The sequence below is a fragment of the Petaurus breviceps genome, unplaced genomic scaffold (genome assembly GCF_028583685.1).
Source record: "Petaurus breviceps papuanus isolate PSGF00001 unplaced genomic scaffold, PetGlider_PUasm1.0 37, whole genome shotgun sequence".
NCBI lineage: Eukaryota > Metazoa > Chordata > Mammalia > Diprotodontia > Petauridae > Petaurus > Petaurus breviceps.
The window spans coordinates 91,077,568-91,095,948 of record NW_027186296.1 but is presented as its reverse complement, the minus strand read 5'-3'; the positions used below and the strand labels follow the sequence as shown (position 1 = coordinate 91,095,948).

The 18,381-nt window shown below is 35.2% G+C and overlaps 1 protein-coding gene across 2 annotated transcripts in view; it reads right to left on the bottom strand.

The window, feature by feature from the left end:
* ATRNL1 (attractin like 1) overlaps positions 1 to 18,381 on the bottom strand; it is a 1,293,617-nt gene that overhangs the window by 1,229,343 nt on the left and 45,893 nt on the right. For both annotated transcript variants that reach the window (XM_069099032.1, XM_069099033.1), the window contains exons 2-3: positions 3,486 to 3,569; positions 1,339 to 1,452 (exon numbers count right to left, since the gene is read on the bottom strand). In XM_069099032.1, the coding sequence (XP_068955133.1) occupies positions 1,339 to 1,452; positions 3,486 to 3,569 (198 nt within the window). The remainder of the gene's footprint in view (positions 1 to 1,338; positions 1,453 to 3,485; positions 3,570 to 18,381) is intronic.

The window sequence follows — 18,381 nt, the reverse complement described above, 5'->3', positions numbered from 1 at the left end:
TATATATATATATATATATATATATATATATATATATATATATATATCTTAACTTGTTAACTTCTTAATTTGATTATATATCTCCTATTTTCTCAGGAGACTTTTTTTCCAAAACAAATGAAAGCACTATAGCTCCTATATTTCTACAAATCTGTTTCCAGTGATATGTTCTATTTCAACTATTCAGATCACAACCTATCTATCCATATGCCTTCATTTGGTCATAAAACTTTGTTAACAGCAATCCATGCAACATAATACTCTGTATTCATTAAATAAATTAACGCCACTACTGGCATACAGAAACTGAAAGACCCCCACATATAACAAAATATTCATAGTGGCACATTTTTGGTAGCAAAAAAGTAAAATGAAAGTATACATCCCATTGTGGTATGTGAAAGCAATAGCCTACAGCAATATTTTAAGAAACAATAAATGAGGAAAAATCAAAGAAACATAAGAAAACTTATAGAAATTAAATTAGACCAAAATAAACAGAAATAGAATAAGAAACATAATGACTATAATGACATAAATCAGAGATGTCAAACACACAGCATGATGCACCAGCAAGTATAGCCTTAACCAGATTAAAATGTAAATGGAAAATATTTAACAAAATAAATGAAAATATAATAGAAAATGAGTAATATGGGTAATGTTGACATAAGGTGTTCTAAGTTAATATGTGGACTGCAGGGACACAGTTTAATGGGACCATTGCTATTTTAATTTGATACCACTGGTTTAATAACACTAGAAGATAGTTGAATCCTTACTAATTTTAGTCACCAATCTTGGTCGCAGAGAATGAGTGATCAAAAGTATTTCATTCTTCTCAATAGAGAGGTGAGGAACAACAAAATGTTACATATATTGGCAGGCACAGTCATCAAATTATGTGGTTTTGCTTAACTATTTTTCTTTTTAACAGAGGAACATTCAGTGGAGGTGGTTTATTGAGAAATGAAAGTAATATAAAAAGTCAAACATCAACTTTTTAAATGTTTTAAGTTTGTATATATTCCAATGCTTAAGTTCAGAACCTGACAGTATGAACTTAATAAATGTTTATTATTGACTGAAGATAATACAGTACTTCTATTTTCTCCCCCAGTGTTTCATGACTTAAGAATTATTACTTACATTATTAAATATAAAACTAAATTATGCAGTAGTAACATAGAAAGTTAATATATCTATTTTATGGAATTTAAATATCAAGAATTATGTTTAATTATTTTAGGCATATGTCTGTATAATTACAACCAAGCTGAATTTTTGTAGCTTATTGTTCAATTTATAGAAACACAATAGAATAACATCATTACTCACCTAAGCACAGCTATTAAAGGTGCATATATTGAATCTCCATCATAAACATACATGTGGTCCCAACTACATTCTGTAGCAAAATGATTGAATCTTAATCTTAGGACTGCATTTGGACTGGAAAAAAAATTAAATTAGTTCAAAGTTAATCGATCCAAAAGACAAATGCTATAGTTAGCAGAGCTGTAACAATATCAAATATACAGCCACTGTCCCAAATGACTAAACTCAGATCATATGTTATAATGTAAACAAATTTAAAGATAACTGTTGGAATCATTTAATCCATGTGAAAATAAAATTTTTGAATAGTTTTTTATTACATAAAATAATTCTTTTCAAAATTCTTTTCAAAACTAAAATTACTGTTATTCATTACACTGCACATAATTATACAATAATTGTCTTTCTAAAGCTTCCCTTTCTTAAATTAATAGGAAAAATAACAATAATTTTCTTAAAAGTTAAGTAAAAGGCATGGCAGTAAATGCTTTTTACTTTTCACTGGCACAGATTTCAAAAACTAGCAAATGACTCCAAAAACTATTAAGTCAATACAAGAATATAATTAAATATCTCTATTGGTTTCCAAAGATTTCTAAAATTAGAACAAATAAATGTATCCAAAAATTTATGATGCTATAAATTTCTAGGGAACTTTTTCCATCAAGAGATGTCTCAAGGACTTGACAAATTTTAGTTCTAGTATCCAACCTGAGGTGCCATTAGATAAATTAATGAACTGAGGCACAGATTCACAAAAAATTAAGTAGCATTCCTCTTGAAAGACTGACTCTATGAGAATAAATACAAAGGAAGTTATTTCTTCTAATACTCAATACTCCAAGAAGACAAAGGTCTAAAATATAAAATATAATAAATAAATAAAGTATAAAATGCAAGATAAAATTCAAAATAAATTCACAGAAAGGAAAGTTAGAAATGTCCAGAGTTCATCTCTAATCTCTGAAAACAGTATCAAATAGAGAAAATATTCTCGAAAAAAATGTCTCTTGGTTCCACTGCACCAGTGTCAGAGATGGAATGCTGAACTTTTTGTCATGGCAAAGAACTAGAAACAAAACAAATGCCCGTAAGTTAAGAAATGGCAGAAGTGAATCTAATGTAATTTTACTACAACATAAGAAATTATGAATATGACAGATTGAGAAGAATATGTAAAATGTTATACAAACTGATTAAAAGTGAAGGAAGCAGAAATAAGTGAATAATTTTCACGATAACGAAGAAAGGTAAAACAAATCTCAAAGACCACAAAACTTCAATAAAAGTAGCAACCAATTATCACTTCAAGAAACTAATGGTAAAGCATATTTTATATCTCTTGGTGAAGAGATAATAGATTAAATATACATAACTTGATCTGCATTCTAAGGGCCTATACTTTGATTTGTTTTGTGAAACTATACATGTTTGTTATAAGAGCAATCTTTTATTTGGGGGAAGGTAGGATGATGGACAATGATACATAAGAAAAAATAAAGAAAACATCAATAAAGTAGTTCTAAAGTTAATTTTTTTTACCTACCATTTGTGAACAATGCCTATTTTCCAAAAACATTATTCTGCTTCTGTAAAAATCAACTAATAAACCGGACTACAGAAATCACTGTTTTAAAGTATATAGAAATTACTTAACTAACTATAACTGATTATTTCTATTGATTATATAATATTAAGCTTATAATAAAAATTTAGTCAAAATATTTTAAAGCATAAAAATGAAATGCTGAACTGAATAGACCAGTGATTTAATCCAGAATGACACTTTGTATGTTTTAATTTTTTAATCCATGAAGGACCATAGTAAGATCTTTTAAATGATTCAAGAACTGGCCTTCCACCATTTAACTCCATAAGAAGAATATTCAAAATATATGACATGTAGAAAAAAATTATACTGCAATACATGAATTTCCCCTTTGCCATCAAAAACCAGATGCATTAATGGCAGCATTCTAAAGAAAAGAATATCATATATTATATTCCTAAAGACTAGAACTGTCAGAATTTGAGTCAGAATCAGACATTTTGTTTGTGCAGTCTTTACACTATGACATTTTAATTTTGACCTGTTCATTCACTTTTCCAATAATACAGCAAGTCTACAACTCAAAATGCATACTTACTAGCCTTCAATTAGCCATGTACATTTAGTTTTATATTTGTAGTTAATTGGTCCATCCGTTAAATATCCAGAGGGTTCTGTTAACCTAGAAGAGAAAATAAAATCATAACACCATGAAACTGGCTTAAAGGTATTTTGTAGACATTGTAGCATAATACATTTATTGATAAAGGTAAAAAAAAAGTTATGACAATCAGTAAGTGAAAAGTAAATACTCATTAACAGAATCTGAAGGCTTTTTTTGTCTTTGTGTCCCCAATGCCCAGTAACTAGCATAGAGTAGGCACATAATAAATATTGGTTGATTGGTGTAACTATTGTTTTCTGGGTTTATCTGTATCTGTGAGAGGAACTGAGGCATAGTGAATAACAAGTTAGCCTTGAAATCTAGAAAACTTGGGTTCAAATTCAGCCTCTAATACATAGTAGCTGGTAGACCCTGGGTAAGTCATTTAACCTTCTGATGCCCTAGGCAATTACACCTACAAACTATAAATGAGATATTTAACTGCATTAGTAGAAGGATTTACCATACCAGAATGTTCCCCACATCAATTAAATAATAATTTCAGATAAAAAACAAAATTCAGTATCCATACCAATCATATGAATTACGCATCTATCATAACACTTCTTTCACCAGTATTTCTAATACAAATTTTTACCAATTTCTGATACAAATGTGACAAACTGAAGACAAATAGCATCATTATTCTTTGATCTCTCTTTTCATTAAGGTTATTATATTAAGCATTTTCTAGTCTATATTTCTTGGAATTTAAGAATATGAATAATTTCTTGTTCCATCCTTTATAAGAAAAATACTATTTAATAAGTACAGCATTTAATCTATGTATCATCTTCTTAAATATCATTTAATAATGAAGTAGGGTTATAGTACAAATAGCACCAAACTTGGAGTCAGTTAATAAACATCTATTAAGGAACTATTATATGCCACATACTGTGCTAAGTATTAGAGATACAAAGAAAGGTTTAAAAAAAAGTCTCAGGGTGGCTAGGTGGCACAGTGAATAGAGCACTGACCCTGGAGTCAGGAGGACCTGAGCTCAAATCCGTCCTCAAACACTTAACATTTACTAGCCGTGTGACCTTGGTCAAGTCACTTAATCCCAATTGCCAATTTCCCTGCTTTCCCCCCTCCAAAAAGAAAAAAAAAAGTTTCTACACTCAAGGAATTCACAGGAGATCTGTACCTTATGAGTTATTCAGACAATAGAGGTTTCAAGGTAAATGTGAAATTTCCTAAATATCTGTTCAGCAGTCCTTCTAAGCAACTTTACTTTTCTCAGGGAGAATAATGAATATAACAGACTATTTGATATGTTTTATGTATTCTGTACTGGTTAAGGTGTGCCCTTGAGTTCTTTGATATCAAACATTTTCTGTGTGGTGGAGGAAACAAACAGCTGTTTATACCTGATTTCCATAGCATAAATTGGATACCTTTTCTTTCTTCATTCCTTCCTTCCCTTTTTTTTTTTTAAGAAAAGAGCCATTTACCAAAATCTTGAGGAGATCCTAAACATGAGCCATAACTCAGCTTTGCTTTAGAGATTTTCCTGGGATTTTTCTTTGGAGTGGGACAGAAAGATAATAAAAGACACACACACACACACACACACACACACACACACACACACACACAAGGAAGCTTGCTGCGTTATTCATGAAACCAAGCTGTATCCTGTCCCTGTCCTATCTATAAACTTCATAAATCATATGAGTTGAGAGGCTGAGGGATGTTGGGAGATGGGGAGAAGAGGATAATGTGCTAAGAAGATCATGGTGCACCTTTGACTTGACTTTATTAAGCAAGTTGCTGTTCACATCTATTCAAAAATAGCCTTTTTCTTGGTCACCTGCTATAAAAGACTAGGGTGAGGGTTGTGTTGTTGCCAGATCCCAAACTTTCCTATCAAATGCTAGGACTCCTGATTGACCAAGCATGATTTAAAGTCCAAAAGCTTGTCTTTTACTAGTAGAGGAATGTCCTACTTGGACCCATGCTATAAGATGCCTAGAAACTTCAAGTTTCAACAAGTCCCTGAATGCTAAGAGAATGCTGTGTTTCCACTACTTCTAAGAAAGGATCCAGAGCCTCTACAGTCTCCTCAAAATTAGGGCCCGTGAGCACATCATAAATACAATGGGGAAAAATTAATCTTAGATCTCATCAAACTACTAAATTGAGACATAGGGCAGAGATATTAATATTCCACAGAAGCAAAACAGTAAAAGCAAGCTGCCTCCCCTTGCAGACTAAAGGCAAATTGTGGTTCATGATCAGGGTAAATAGATATTATGAAGAAAGAATTAAGCAAGTCAATGGTAAATGTTTAAGTTCTTGCTCAATAAACTCTAGCAAAGTTACCAGGTAAGAGACCAGTACATTAAAAGGTGAGACTGCCCTATTAATGACCATAATTATAAGTCATATGCCATCAGATTCCTGGCCACACTTTAAAGCCTCAAAGGGTAATTCAGTAATCTCCTTTACTTGTGATTCCTATAAGCTTTGGTTGTCTTCAGTTATTTCTGCCAATGTTCCAGGTAAATGGTAATGCTTCATATTTATGACTTTGGTTGGCAATGGCAATTCAAAAAGGACTCATATGGAATAGCCCACCATACCAGACTACCAGAAATGAAGGCACATGAAACTCAACAAAGTAAATTAAGTCAAGCCCTATTATAAATTGAAGAATAAAAAAACAGGCTATACCAGCTCTAAGAGGGAAGCTATTGCTATTTTCAAGTTAATAAATTTACATTTAATAGTATAATACCCACATCATTCCCACAGAGAAGGTAATACACACAAAGTAGCTAAGGTTTTCACAGATAGTAAACATCTCCAGTTCAGTGGCTTAAAAGGTGGAAAACATAGTGGAGGGGCGGCTAGGTGGTGCAGTGAATAAAGCCCCGGTCCTGGAGTCAGGAGGACCTGAGTTAAAATCTGGTCTCAGACACTTAACCTTGGGCAAGTCATTTAACCCCAACTGCCCTCCAAAAAGCAAAAAGAGAAAAAGAAAAAGAAAACTTAGTGGACATGCTCACCAAACTAATGAATTTGGACAAGGACATATATCCTGGTCAGGCAGCAAGGGCTACCCTTTAATCTCTAGTTTTCTAGGTACCCTGACTAAACTATCATTTTAAGAGTTCAGAGTAAGAAAAAGAGAGAGAGCTACATTGTACTAAGGAAGGGCAAACCTCTGCCTAGCCTCTTTCTTGTCCTTCCCACCTTGCTCCAAGAAATCAAAAAAATCTTTAGTTAACTAAGCCATAAATTTTGGCTTTAGGAATATTCATGTAAACACAGAGGTTCACAAAGTGAGCAATACTACCCTCTGAAGGTGCTGAAATAATGGGGGGTAGTAGCCTCAGGTGCAAGTGGGGGGCATTGAATAAAAATAAAGGGGCAGTAGAAGCATACAGAAAGAAGAAAAGATAAGAAAATTTTAAAAAATGTTTGTACATCTTTCATCTGTTATGTAACAGAGTTAAAGTCATAGTGATTACATCATTTTCCAAATAAACACACAAAATGCAAATTACAACTGATCAGTGGTCAAATCTACTGACAGTTCATAACAAACCAGTGTTGGCAGGCAAGTATGTCACACATTGTTTTGAAGTCTGGTATGCAATGAATGCATCAGCAGGAATTTGTGTGTATAATGACTTGTTTACAATAAAATACTATTATGGTTACATGACACAAAACTGCATCATCAAAATTTCAATGTAGGAAAACACCCATTAATTTAATTAATTATTAATTGTAAATTATTAAATTTAAGATTCATCATTTTTTTAAAATATTTTATATTTTTTTGAAATGACAATTTAAAAAAATAACAGGTTAGAGAAAGTAGATGGGGGTACACTGAGTATTTTTTTTGAAAAGGGGGTAGTGGACCAAATAAATTTGGGGACCTCTGATGTAGAGGATGGATAAAAATAATGCGATTCCTTCCTCTTAAACCCAGTGGCTTTTGGCAACACATCACTAAGCTCTCCCTTCAACAAGCCCTTCCCTCTGGCAACCACACACTCCTCAAAGATTTCTATGGTGTGTAGGTGAACAACTTATGTGACCTATAATTACTAAATGCATTCCTATTGTAGACAGCAACAATCTATTTTAGTCAGAAGGGTCAAAGCAAACTATCTTCATACAGTCTTCGTACTTAAAACACACTTTATATGGACCATCCAGGGTGCCTTGGGGGAACAGAAAGGAGGGAAGAAGTATAAGAGAAGTAACATAACTGATAAAATTTTCAACCCCTTCAATTTAAGTAATTCCCTCATAAATCCAAAGTAGATCAATTGCCTCAAATTGCTCTTTGTCATACTTTATAAATCCACTGAAAAACTTTTCAACAAAGCCCTTCATTAACACATTCATAGTGGTATCTCTAGTTAGTGAGACCAGAATAGCAATACATGAACAATACTGGTTAAGACTCATGGATCCTCCTTACAGAAGCATATGCTCAAGGTGTCCTTTGTTTTAGATTTTCATTGATAGAGGCAGGAGCCAAGATGGCCAAGTAAAAGCAGGAACTTGTCTGAGCTCCTGCTCCAACCACCCCTAATACCTGTAAAATATGACTCTAAACAAATTTTAGAGCTACAGAACCCACAAAGTAACAAAGAGAAACAAATTTCCCACTGAAGACAGCCTGACAGGCTGAAAGGAAGGGTCTATCATGCCAAGCTGGGAGCTGAGCACAGTCCTATGTAAGCTGCTCAGTCCCAGACCCAGGGCAGCCCCAACCAGTGGTCCAGACCAGCCAGAGCAGACTTCAGGAGAGGGAATCACCAGCAGCTGTGGCAGTTTCCAGACTTCTCAACCCAAAAATGTCAAAGAGAAAGTAAAAGGTCAGTGGGGAATTCTGTTGGAGCTGGGTGATAGAAGAACATGATCTGGTCCCAGCCCCCAGGGCAAGAGGTGGCAGAGGCACAGCAGCTACAGCTGCTGCCGCATGGTTGCCTCTGGAACTCCTGCCCTGAAGATTATAGGGAGATCAAGCAACCATTCAGAGGGTAATTGCTCTTGATTTGACCTGCTTAGATCTAGATCACAGTCTTGGGTGGTGGTCCTGGGATGTGTGGCCAGTGTGCCAGAGCTTGGGAAGTCTGTAGAGAGGATGCCCTCCTCATAGCTCTGACAACATTTGGAAAAACCCCAGCATTTTGAGACACAGCTCTCTCCACTCTGGAAGCAGAGTTCTACCATGGCAAAGAGCTCAAAAGTCAAGTAATTGGCTGGCAAGATAAGCAAGCAGCAGAAGAGAAATCAGACCACAGAATCCTCTTTTTGTGGACAAAAAGGATCAAAAAATGGAACCAGAAGAAGTCAACAAAGGCAAGCTCCTGCATCAAAAGCTTCCAAGAAAAATATGAATTGATTACAGGCCATGAAGGAGCTCAAAAAGGATTTTGAAAATCAAGTAAGAGAAGTGGAGGATAAGTTAGGAATAGAAATGAGAATGAGGCAAGAAAATCATGAAAAGTGAGTCAACAGCCTGCTAAAGGAGACCCCCCCAAAAAAAATCCTGAAGAAAATAACCTCTTAAAAAATAGACTAACTCAAATGACAAACAAGGCCTAAAAAGCTAATGAGGAAGGGCGGCCAGGTGGCTCAGCGAGTAAGAGCACCGGCCCTAGTGTCGGGATAATCTGGAGATCAAATCTGGGCTAAGATACTTAGCACCACACCCAGAAATAACTGGCTGTGTAACCTTGAGCAAGTTACTTAACCCCAATTGCTTTTTAAAAAAAAAAAAGCTAATGAGGAGAATGCCTTAAAAAGCTGAATTGCCCAGATAGAAAAGGAATTTCAAAAATTCACTGAAGACAATAATTCCTTCAAAATTAGATTGGAGCAAATGGAAGCTAATGACTTTATGAGAGATCAAGATACTATAAAACAGATCCAAACAAATGAAAAAAAATAGAAGGCAATGTGAAATATCTCATTGGAAAGACCACTCACCTGGAAAATAGATCCAGGAGAGATGATCTAAAAATTATTGGACTACCTGAAAGCCATGTTGAAAAAAAGAGTCTAGAAATCATCCTTCAAGAAATTCTCCAGGAAAATTGCCCTGATATTCTAGAACCAGAAGGCAAAAGAGAAATTGAAAGAATTCACTAATCACCTCATTAAAAAGATCCCTAAAAGAAAACTCCTAGGAATATCATAGCCAAATTCCAGTCTTCCCAAGTCAAGGAGAAAATATTACAAGCTGTCAGGAAAAAACAATTTGGGTACTGTAGAAACACAATCAGGATAACACAAGATCGAACAGCTTCTACACTAAGGGATTGAAGGGCTTGGAATATGATATTCTGGAGGTGAAAGGAGCTAGGATTAAAATCAAGAATCACCTACCCAGCAAAACTCAGTATAATGCTTCAAGGGAAAATAGGGTCATTCAATGAAATAAAAGACTTTCAAGTATTTTTGATGAAAAAACCAGAGCTGAGCAGATAATCTGACTTTCAAATACAAGAAGCAAGAGAAGCGTGAGAAGGTAAACAGGTAAAAGAAATCATAAGGAACTTATTAAAGTTAAACTATTTAAATTCCTACATGGAAAAACAATCATAACTCATGAGACTTTTTTCACTATGAGGATAGTTGAAGGGAATATATATGTGTGTGTGTATACATATATATGTATGTATACATATATTTATGTAGGTATAGGAGGGTGCCTGTGTGTATAAATATACATGTGAGTGTGTGTATATGTTTGTATATGTATGCATAGACAGAGGGCACAGAATCAGTTGAATAGGAAAGTATGATATCTAAAAAATAAAATAGAGGAGAGAGGAATATAAAGAGAGAAGGAGAGAGATAGAATAGGGTAAAATATCTCATATTAAAGAGGCAAGAGAAAACTATTACAATGGAGGGGAACAGCAGGAAGGTGAAAGGGAATGGGTCAACTTTACTCTCACCGAATTTGGCTTAAGGAGGGAATAACATACACACTCAATTGGGTATCTTACCCTATAGGAACGTAGGGGGAGAGGGGATAAGAGTGGGGATGATAGAAGGGAGAACAGATTGGGGGAGAGGGTAATCAGAAGCACACACTTTTGAAAAGAGATAGGGTCAAAGTAGAAAATAGAATAAGTGGGGGTGGGATAGGATGGAGGGAAACATAGTTACACTTTCACAATATAACTACTATGGAAACGTTTTGTGTAACTACAAATGTACAACCTTTATTTAAATTCTTATCTTCCCAGTGGGGGGGGAGGGGTGAGTAGGGAAGAAGGGAAAGAATCTGGAAATCAAAGTTTTAAAAACAAATGTTAAAATAATTATTTTTTACATGAAAGTGGGAAATAAGATATATAAGCACTAGGGTACAAAATTCCATCTTGCCCTACTAGAAAGTTAAGAGGGGGTATGGGGGAGGATATAAGAGACAGCAGATTGGGGGAAGGGGTATTCAGTAGGCTCACTATCTTAGGGTGGGGGTGGGGGAAAGATGGGGAGAAAAATTTGTAACTCAAAACCCTGTGGATAAAAATGTAAAAATAGATTTTCACTGATATTGCTGATACACATCTTCTTCTGAATAGGCTCCCCTCACACCTGGCAAACCAAAGAATTTTTCTCAAACCATAGGCCAAAATGGTGTCCAAGATGATCATGAGAATCTTGAGGGAAAGAGAGAGTATCATCTTCCTAAATATATCTCCTCTGGAGCTCTAGGTAATCCATACTGATTAATGCCTCAAACTCCACCTCAGAAACTTGGCAAGGTTGTATTCTGACCTACAGTTCAGGACTGTAAGCCTTATAACTTGAAGAATAATTTGAAATTCTGGCCTCTCAATACTTAGTTTTTATGGACCTAGTCAAGATATCAAAGTACAGGCTAGGACACAGCTGACCTCTCCCAACATTCTCCTCCAAACAACTTAAAATTACACCTCAAATAAGGTCAGAAAGGGCCATTGTTTACAGACCAGCAGGTCTACAGGAGAGGTCTGTAACACCACAGTAGGCATAGGCCCAAAGCACAGCAGGAAAACCAGTAGTGGGTCTTGGAGTAGCAGTGGCAGTGGCTTTAGGAACTCTCAGCCCAGAGACAATAAGGGAGTCAGACAACTGCTCAGAAAGAGATTTTGGAGGACCCTTTGTGACTGAGGCTGACTGTAAACTCTGTTGCCTATAAGCAGCTCTGGGTCACAGTTCTAGGTAAGAGAGGAGCACTGGTGGTCGGGCACAAGGGAGCAGGGGTCTTGGTGACAGTTCCAGGATCAAGAGGGACACTAGTATTTACAGCTGCACAGGACTAGGAGCTTTTCCTGAGCGTAGACCAGGAAAGCAGAGACCTCTCCCAGGATAACACCTCTAAGATAGTACCACCTTGGAAACACCGAAAATTTTCAAACCCAAAACTAGCTCCAAAAACCACAGCATAAAAAAAAGCATGAAGCTCCAGATAGTTCCTCTAAACCCAAGGTGAACAGAGCCCCAACTTTAACATGAAGTTCAAAGTAAAGAAATGTGCTGGGGAAATGAGCAAACAATTAAAACAAAAACAGAACTTTCCCATAAAAAAACTATTATGGTGGCAAGGAAGTCCAAGACAAATTTAGAAGAAGAAAAGAATATGAAAGGAGCTACAAATAAAACCTCAAAGAAAATTGCTAACTGGACTCAAGGCTAGCAAGAAATCTTCGAAGATTTAATGAAGAAGATGAGTAGTAGAAACCTGGAATGGGAGGTAGAAAATTGAGAAAATAAATGAGTGATATAAGAAAATTATGAAAAGAGAATTAACAGCTTACTAAAAGAGGCACAAAAGACATTGAAGAAAATAATAGCTTAAAAAGTAAAATTGGCCTGATGATAAAAGTGAGACAAAAAAAATCACTGAAAAAATTTCTTTAAAAGCAGAATAGATTAAATGGAAAAGGATGTATAAAAATTCACTGAAGAAAATAATGCCTTTAAAATTAAAATTGGACAAGTAGAAGCTAATAACTCCATGCAACTTCAAGAAACAATAAAACGGTCAAAAGAATGAATAGAAGATGGAAATACCTCACTGGAAAAACTGACAGAAAATAATTCAAGGAGAGATAATTTTAAAATATTGGATTACCTGAAAGCCATAATAAAAAAAGAAAGAACCTAGACATCTTATTACAAGAAATTATAAAGGCAAACTGCTCCTATATCCTAGATCTAGAGGATAAAATATACTACTCACCTCCTGAAAGAGATTTCAGAATGAAAATTCCCAGAAATATAGCCAAATTCCAACGGTTCCAAGCCAAGTAGAAAACACTGCAAGGAGCTAGAAACTATTCATAAACCATGAAGAGAGCTTCCACATTATGTTGTGTACAACAGACACGTGAAATAGAAAGAAACACACAAAGTCAAAATAAGGGGTTAGAACAGAATCTATTCTGCTTCAACTAGTGTAAAAAAAAGGTAGGGGTAACAATCATGATCTCAGACAAAGCTAAAGCAAATAGGGACTTAATTGAAAGAGATAACCAGGGAATCTAAATTTTGCTAAAAAGTACCACAGACAATGAAGCAATATAAAAAAAATGTATACTAAGTTTCTCTGATAAAGGCCTCTTCCCTCAAATATATGGGGAATTGAGTCAAATTTATAAAGAAATAAGATCCATTCACCCAATGATAAATGATCAAATATCAAATATGAAAGGCAGTTTTAAGAAAAAGAAATCAAAGTTACATATATTCAAATCAAAAAATGTTCTAAACCACTATTGATTAGAGAAATACAAATTAATGCCACATACTGGAGGGGATGAGGGGAAAATAGGTTTATTAATGAATTGCTGGTGAAGTAGTGAACTGGTCTGACCATACTGGAGAATAATCTGGAACTATTCCAAAAGGGCTATAAAACTATGCATATATTTTGATCCAGTAATACCATTACTAGATCTATACTCCAAAGAGATTAAAGAAAAAGAAAGAAAGCCAAAGACTCCGGTACTACCAGATCTCTAACTATACAACAGTGGCATTCATTAAAACTATCAGGTACTGCTTTTTTAAAAATAGAGAGAAAAATAAGTGGAATGTATTATCTATACAATATATAGAAGCAAAAGTAATTAACAGTCTAATATTCAGTAAACTTCAAGATCTCTGTTCCAGAATTAATGGCACTCCCCACTAAAATCCTCTAAGATCTAAAAACATACTAGATAGAATCTTGATGGGGAAATCCAAGAAAAAGTCACAGCAAATAGTTTTTCCAACCAAGGTTCACACACCAAGGCAGACAGAAGTCGATGGACTCTGGAGATAGAGTCTAGCCATGAGCTCACTGCACTCCAGTGCCCAGGGACTGAAATAGGACAAGGATAAGCACTGAGTAAGAGAAGGTCCAAGACTCATACTGGGGCATCACTATCTCTTTCAGACTGTTGGAAAGGTGACAAATGACAGTTCTGAGTCACCACAGAGGAGGGAACCTGTGCCAAGGAGTAGTAGTGCAGGAGGAAGACAGTGGTTGCTGGTCCTGGGCTGTATATGGAGACAAGTAAGTTCAGATGTTAGCAATCACAGTATTCCCCAAACCCTAGGGATAGAGGAAGTCTCAGGTCCAACTTCTAGTCCAATCTGAAATCTGCAAAGGAATGGTCAAACCAGAAATCCCAGACCACAGAAAAGTTTACACATTTGTCAGTGAGAACTTCACAGATAGTTGAAAGTGACTGAATCCAGCAGAAGTCTACTGTTGCTCAGACCCAAACCCAGGTCAGGAACTTAGGAGAGCTAAAACTGGAGTGGAGTGAGGCAGTTATCAGACTTTATAAGCCTGGATCAGGCCACTTCAAGAGCACTGAAAGTTTGCAAGTTCCCAGTCTAAACTGTTCCTGAGAGCCTGGAATAACACCAGATACCATGACTCAATACCTTCAAAGAAAGCATCAACAGGACCAGTCCAGACCTTCTACCCAGAAGAGCTTAGAGCCCTAACATCAAGTCTGAAGTTAAGAAGCAGGCCAGAAGAATGTGCAAACAAACAAAAGAATCCCACAATAAAAATCTAAGATGGTTTCAGTCATAAAGGCACAAACACAGAAAAGAATGACCCAAAATATCTACAAGCAAATCCTCAAAGAAAAACATAGGTTAGGCATAAATTCAACTAGAATATTTAAGAGCTAAAGCAAGAGTTTAATTTTTTTATGAATGAAATGATAATGCTAGGAGAAAAAGTTGGAAAATAAAATGAAGCTATGGAAGAAAAAAAAAACCAAAAAGGGAAATAACAATTTGGCACATAACATACAAAATCTCCAAACAATGAACTTCATAAAAATTAGAAAGGGTCAAATAAAAGCCAATGCCTCTATGAGACAATAAGAAATAATTAAGCAAAGTCAAAAGGTCAAAAAAAATAGAAATGCATGCACTCTCATAGCAAAAAAAAAAAAAAAAAAAAAATAACCTGGAAAAAAAAAAAAAAAAAAAAAAAAAAAAATCATTGGACTGCTTGAAAGCCATGAGCAAAAAAAAAAAAAAAAGCCTAGACGTCATATTTCAAGAAATCTTAAAAGAAAAGATAGATCTCTCATTGTCACGGGGGGAAATATAAAAACAGGAAAGAATCTGTGTCAGCTCCTTAAAGAAACCTCAATATAGGGGCGGCTAGGTGGCGCAGTGAATAGAGCACCGACCCTGGAGTCAGGAGGACCTGAGTTCAAATCTGACCTCAGATACTTGTCACACTTACTAGATGTGGATAAAAGCTCCAAAGAATATTATAGTCAAAATCCAGGACTTCTGGGTCAAAGAAAAACTAATTCAAGCAACCAGGAAAAATAAAAGAATTCAAGTACTAAGGAACAATAGTCAGAATCATATATGATTTAGTGGGTGCCACCATGAAGGAACAGAGAGCTTGTAATACAATATTCCAGAAGAAAAATTACATAAGCTTATATTTAAGAATAATTTACCCAGAAAAAAAATGGAGCATAATCATAAAAAGGGGGAAAATGGATTTTGGATAAAACATAGGACTTCCAAGCATCCCTAATGGGAAGACCAGAACTTTGTAGAAACTTTGAAAGTTCAAACAGAGGAGTAAATGTAAACACAAAAAGGCTAACACATAGGAATAAAAGAGACAAAACAAGGGAAAACTGCTTACATTTTAGTATGTGGAGTGTGTCCCCTCTGATCCCTATAAACCTTAGGTATAAGAGAAAGAGTCTAATTAAACAGAAGGTATGGAAATTGTTGTTATGTCTTGATAATCTTAAAAAAGAATGGAAAGATAGAGAAAAAGGAATACAAGGGGGTGAGGGAAAGGAAGAAAAAGGAAAACTAGGCAAACTCTCACATATTCAGGTGCATAAAATGAAGTCTATAAAATGAAAAAATAAAATGTCTAACACTTGAATTTTACTCTCATTTGCATTAGTAAAAGGAGAGAAGAATGTGTATATGTGTGTTTATATATGTGCCCATACATATGCACAGAAATATACTGCATTCAACAGGAAAATGGAAAGGAAAGGGAAGAAGGAGTAATCAGAGAGAGGGATAGATTATGGAAAGGATTAATCCTAAGCAAAACAAATTCTAACTAAGGTTAAACAAAAATATTTATAGCTCTTTTTGAAATGGCAAAGAATGAGAATCTAAAGAGGCATTCATCAACTAGAGAAATACTAAACAAGTTATGGTATACAAATACGATAACATACTATTGTGCTGTAAGAAACAATGAGGAGGAAAGTGCCTAAGAAATCAAGAAAACAATTTAGACAATAACAATAACAGTATTATAAAGACAAGTAACTTTGAAAGGCTTTAGAACTCTTATCAGCATAATCACCTGCCATTACAGGGGACTAATGATAAAGCATTCTCCTTGCATACTGATAGAGGGGTAAAAGACTATGAGCACAGAATAGGACATGTAAATGTGTCTATATGTACTTCAATTTTTCCTTTTGGATACTGTAATTCAGAAATTTGTTTTGCCTGACTACACACATATGTAACAGGGTGAGTTATTTTCCTTTCATTCTCATGCGGGAGGAGAGAAAAATATAAAAGAAAGATTTTTGATGATTAAAAAATTTAACTTAAAAATTATGGATAGATGAAGAGTCTATTGCCAAACTACGTACATAAAAGATCATAGAAGGTAAAATGGACAGTTTGGGTTACATAAAATTTCAGAGGCTTTGCTCAAACAATACCAATGTAATTAAAATTAGAAGGGAAAGTAAATTGGGGAAAATATATAGAAAACTTCTCTTGAATTCATTTCTAAGATATATAAGGACCTTATTCAAATGTAAGGAAACAAGTCATTCTCCAATTGATAATTGGTCAAAGGATGTAAATAAGCAATTTTCAAATAAATAAATTTAAACTGTCAACAACTTAATGAAAAAAATCAGCACAATTTAAAAAATTAAAGTAACTCTAAGGTTCTACCTCATAGCCGTGAGATCAGCAAAGATGACCAAAAAAAAAAAAAAAGAAAATCACAATTATTGTACAGAATATGGAAAGAGAGGCATACTAAGGTACTGCTGCTGGAGCTGTTAATTAGTCCAGCCATTCAGGAAGTAAATGATAGCCCAAAACTCATTTTCTCACCCAAAACATTATACATATATATATATATATATATATATACACACACACACACACATATATACATATATATGTACATATACATACACACATATATAAACATTTACATATATGTACATATATACATATACATATATAAAAACAACAATCTTGTTGTTACAGCAGAGAACTAAAGGTTAAGGAAGTTCTCATTAGTTGGGAAATGGCTGAAGAAATTATTTATATTACATTTCTAATATAGCTGTATATATATATAGAAATATAGCTGTACTATAAGAAATTGTGAAGGGGAAAGGTTCAAGGAAATCTGAGAGGACTTGTATGAACTGATAGAGAGTAAAATAAGCAGAACCCAGAAAATAATTTTTAATACAATATTATAGGGTTAATTCTAAAAGCCTTAAGAACTCTGATCAATGAGAGGACTAAACATGACGACCAATGAAGAAGAATGCTACCTACATCCTGAAAGAGAAGTGATGGAGCATGGAAGAACCAAGATGGCAGAGAAGCCAGGAAATTGCCCAAGGTTTCCCCAGTTTCCCTCAGAAATAACATTAAATCAAGCCTCTATAAGAATTCTAGAGTTATAGAATCCACAAAAAGGCAGACTGAAACAATTCTCCAGCCCAAGATAAATTAGAAGAACTTCAGGAAAGGTCTGTCACTTAGGTAAAAGGGGAGTGGAGCCCAGTGCAGGTGGTATCTTGGCAAGCCAGCTGGAGGTTATTTACCACAGCATACAGCAGCACCCAAGGCCCCAAAGTCCTGGTTCAACAGGCCAGTGGCACAGCAGGCCAGCTGTGAGTCCTCCAGCCCCAGTGCAGAAGACAAACTGCCAGCCCCAGAACCCAGGGCACAACAGGCATGACTAAATTGGGCCACCCAAGTGCAATGGGAAAACCACCAGTCCCAGAGGCACCAACATAGAAGGCCAGGGGCCAGCCCACAGTGCAAGAAGGTTGAGACAGTGTCCCTGGTACCCCAGGAAAAGAGCTCAACTTTTAAAATTTAGAAACAAAAAAGAGCCCTGACCATAGAAAGCTGCTGTGGTGACAGGTAAGGTCAATCACAAACTCAGAAGAAGACAACAGTGTCAAAATGCCTAAAATGCAAAGTCTCAGAGAGGAATCTGAATTAATCTGAAACCCAAAAAAGTCCTCTTGGAAGAGCTCAAAAGAGATTTTTTAAAATCAAGTAAGAGAGGTAGAAG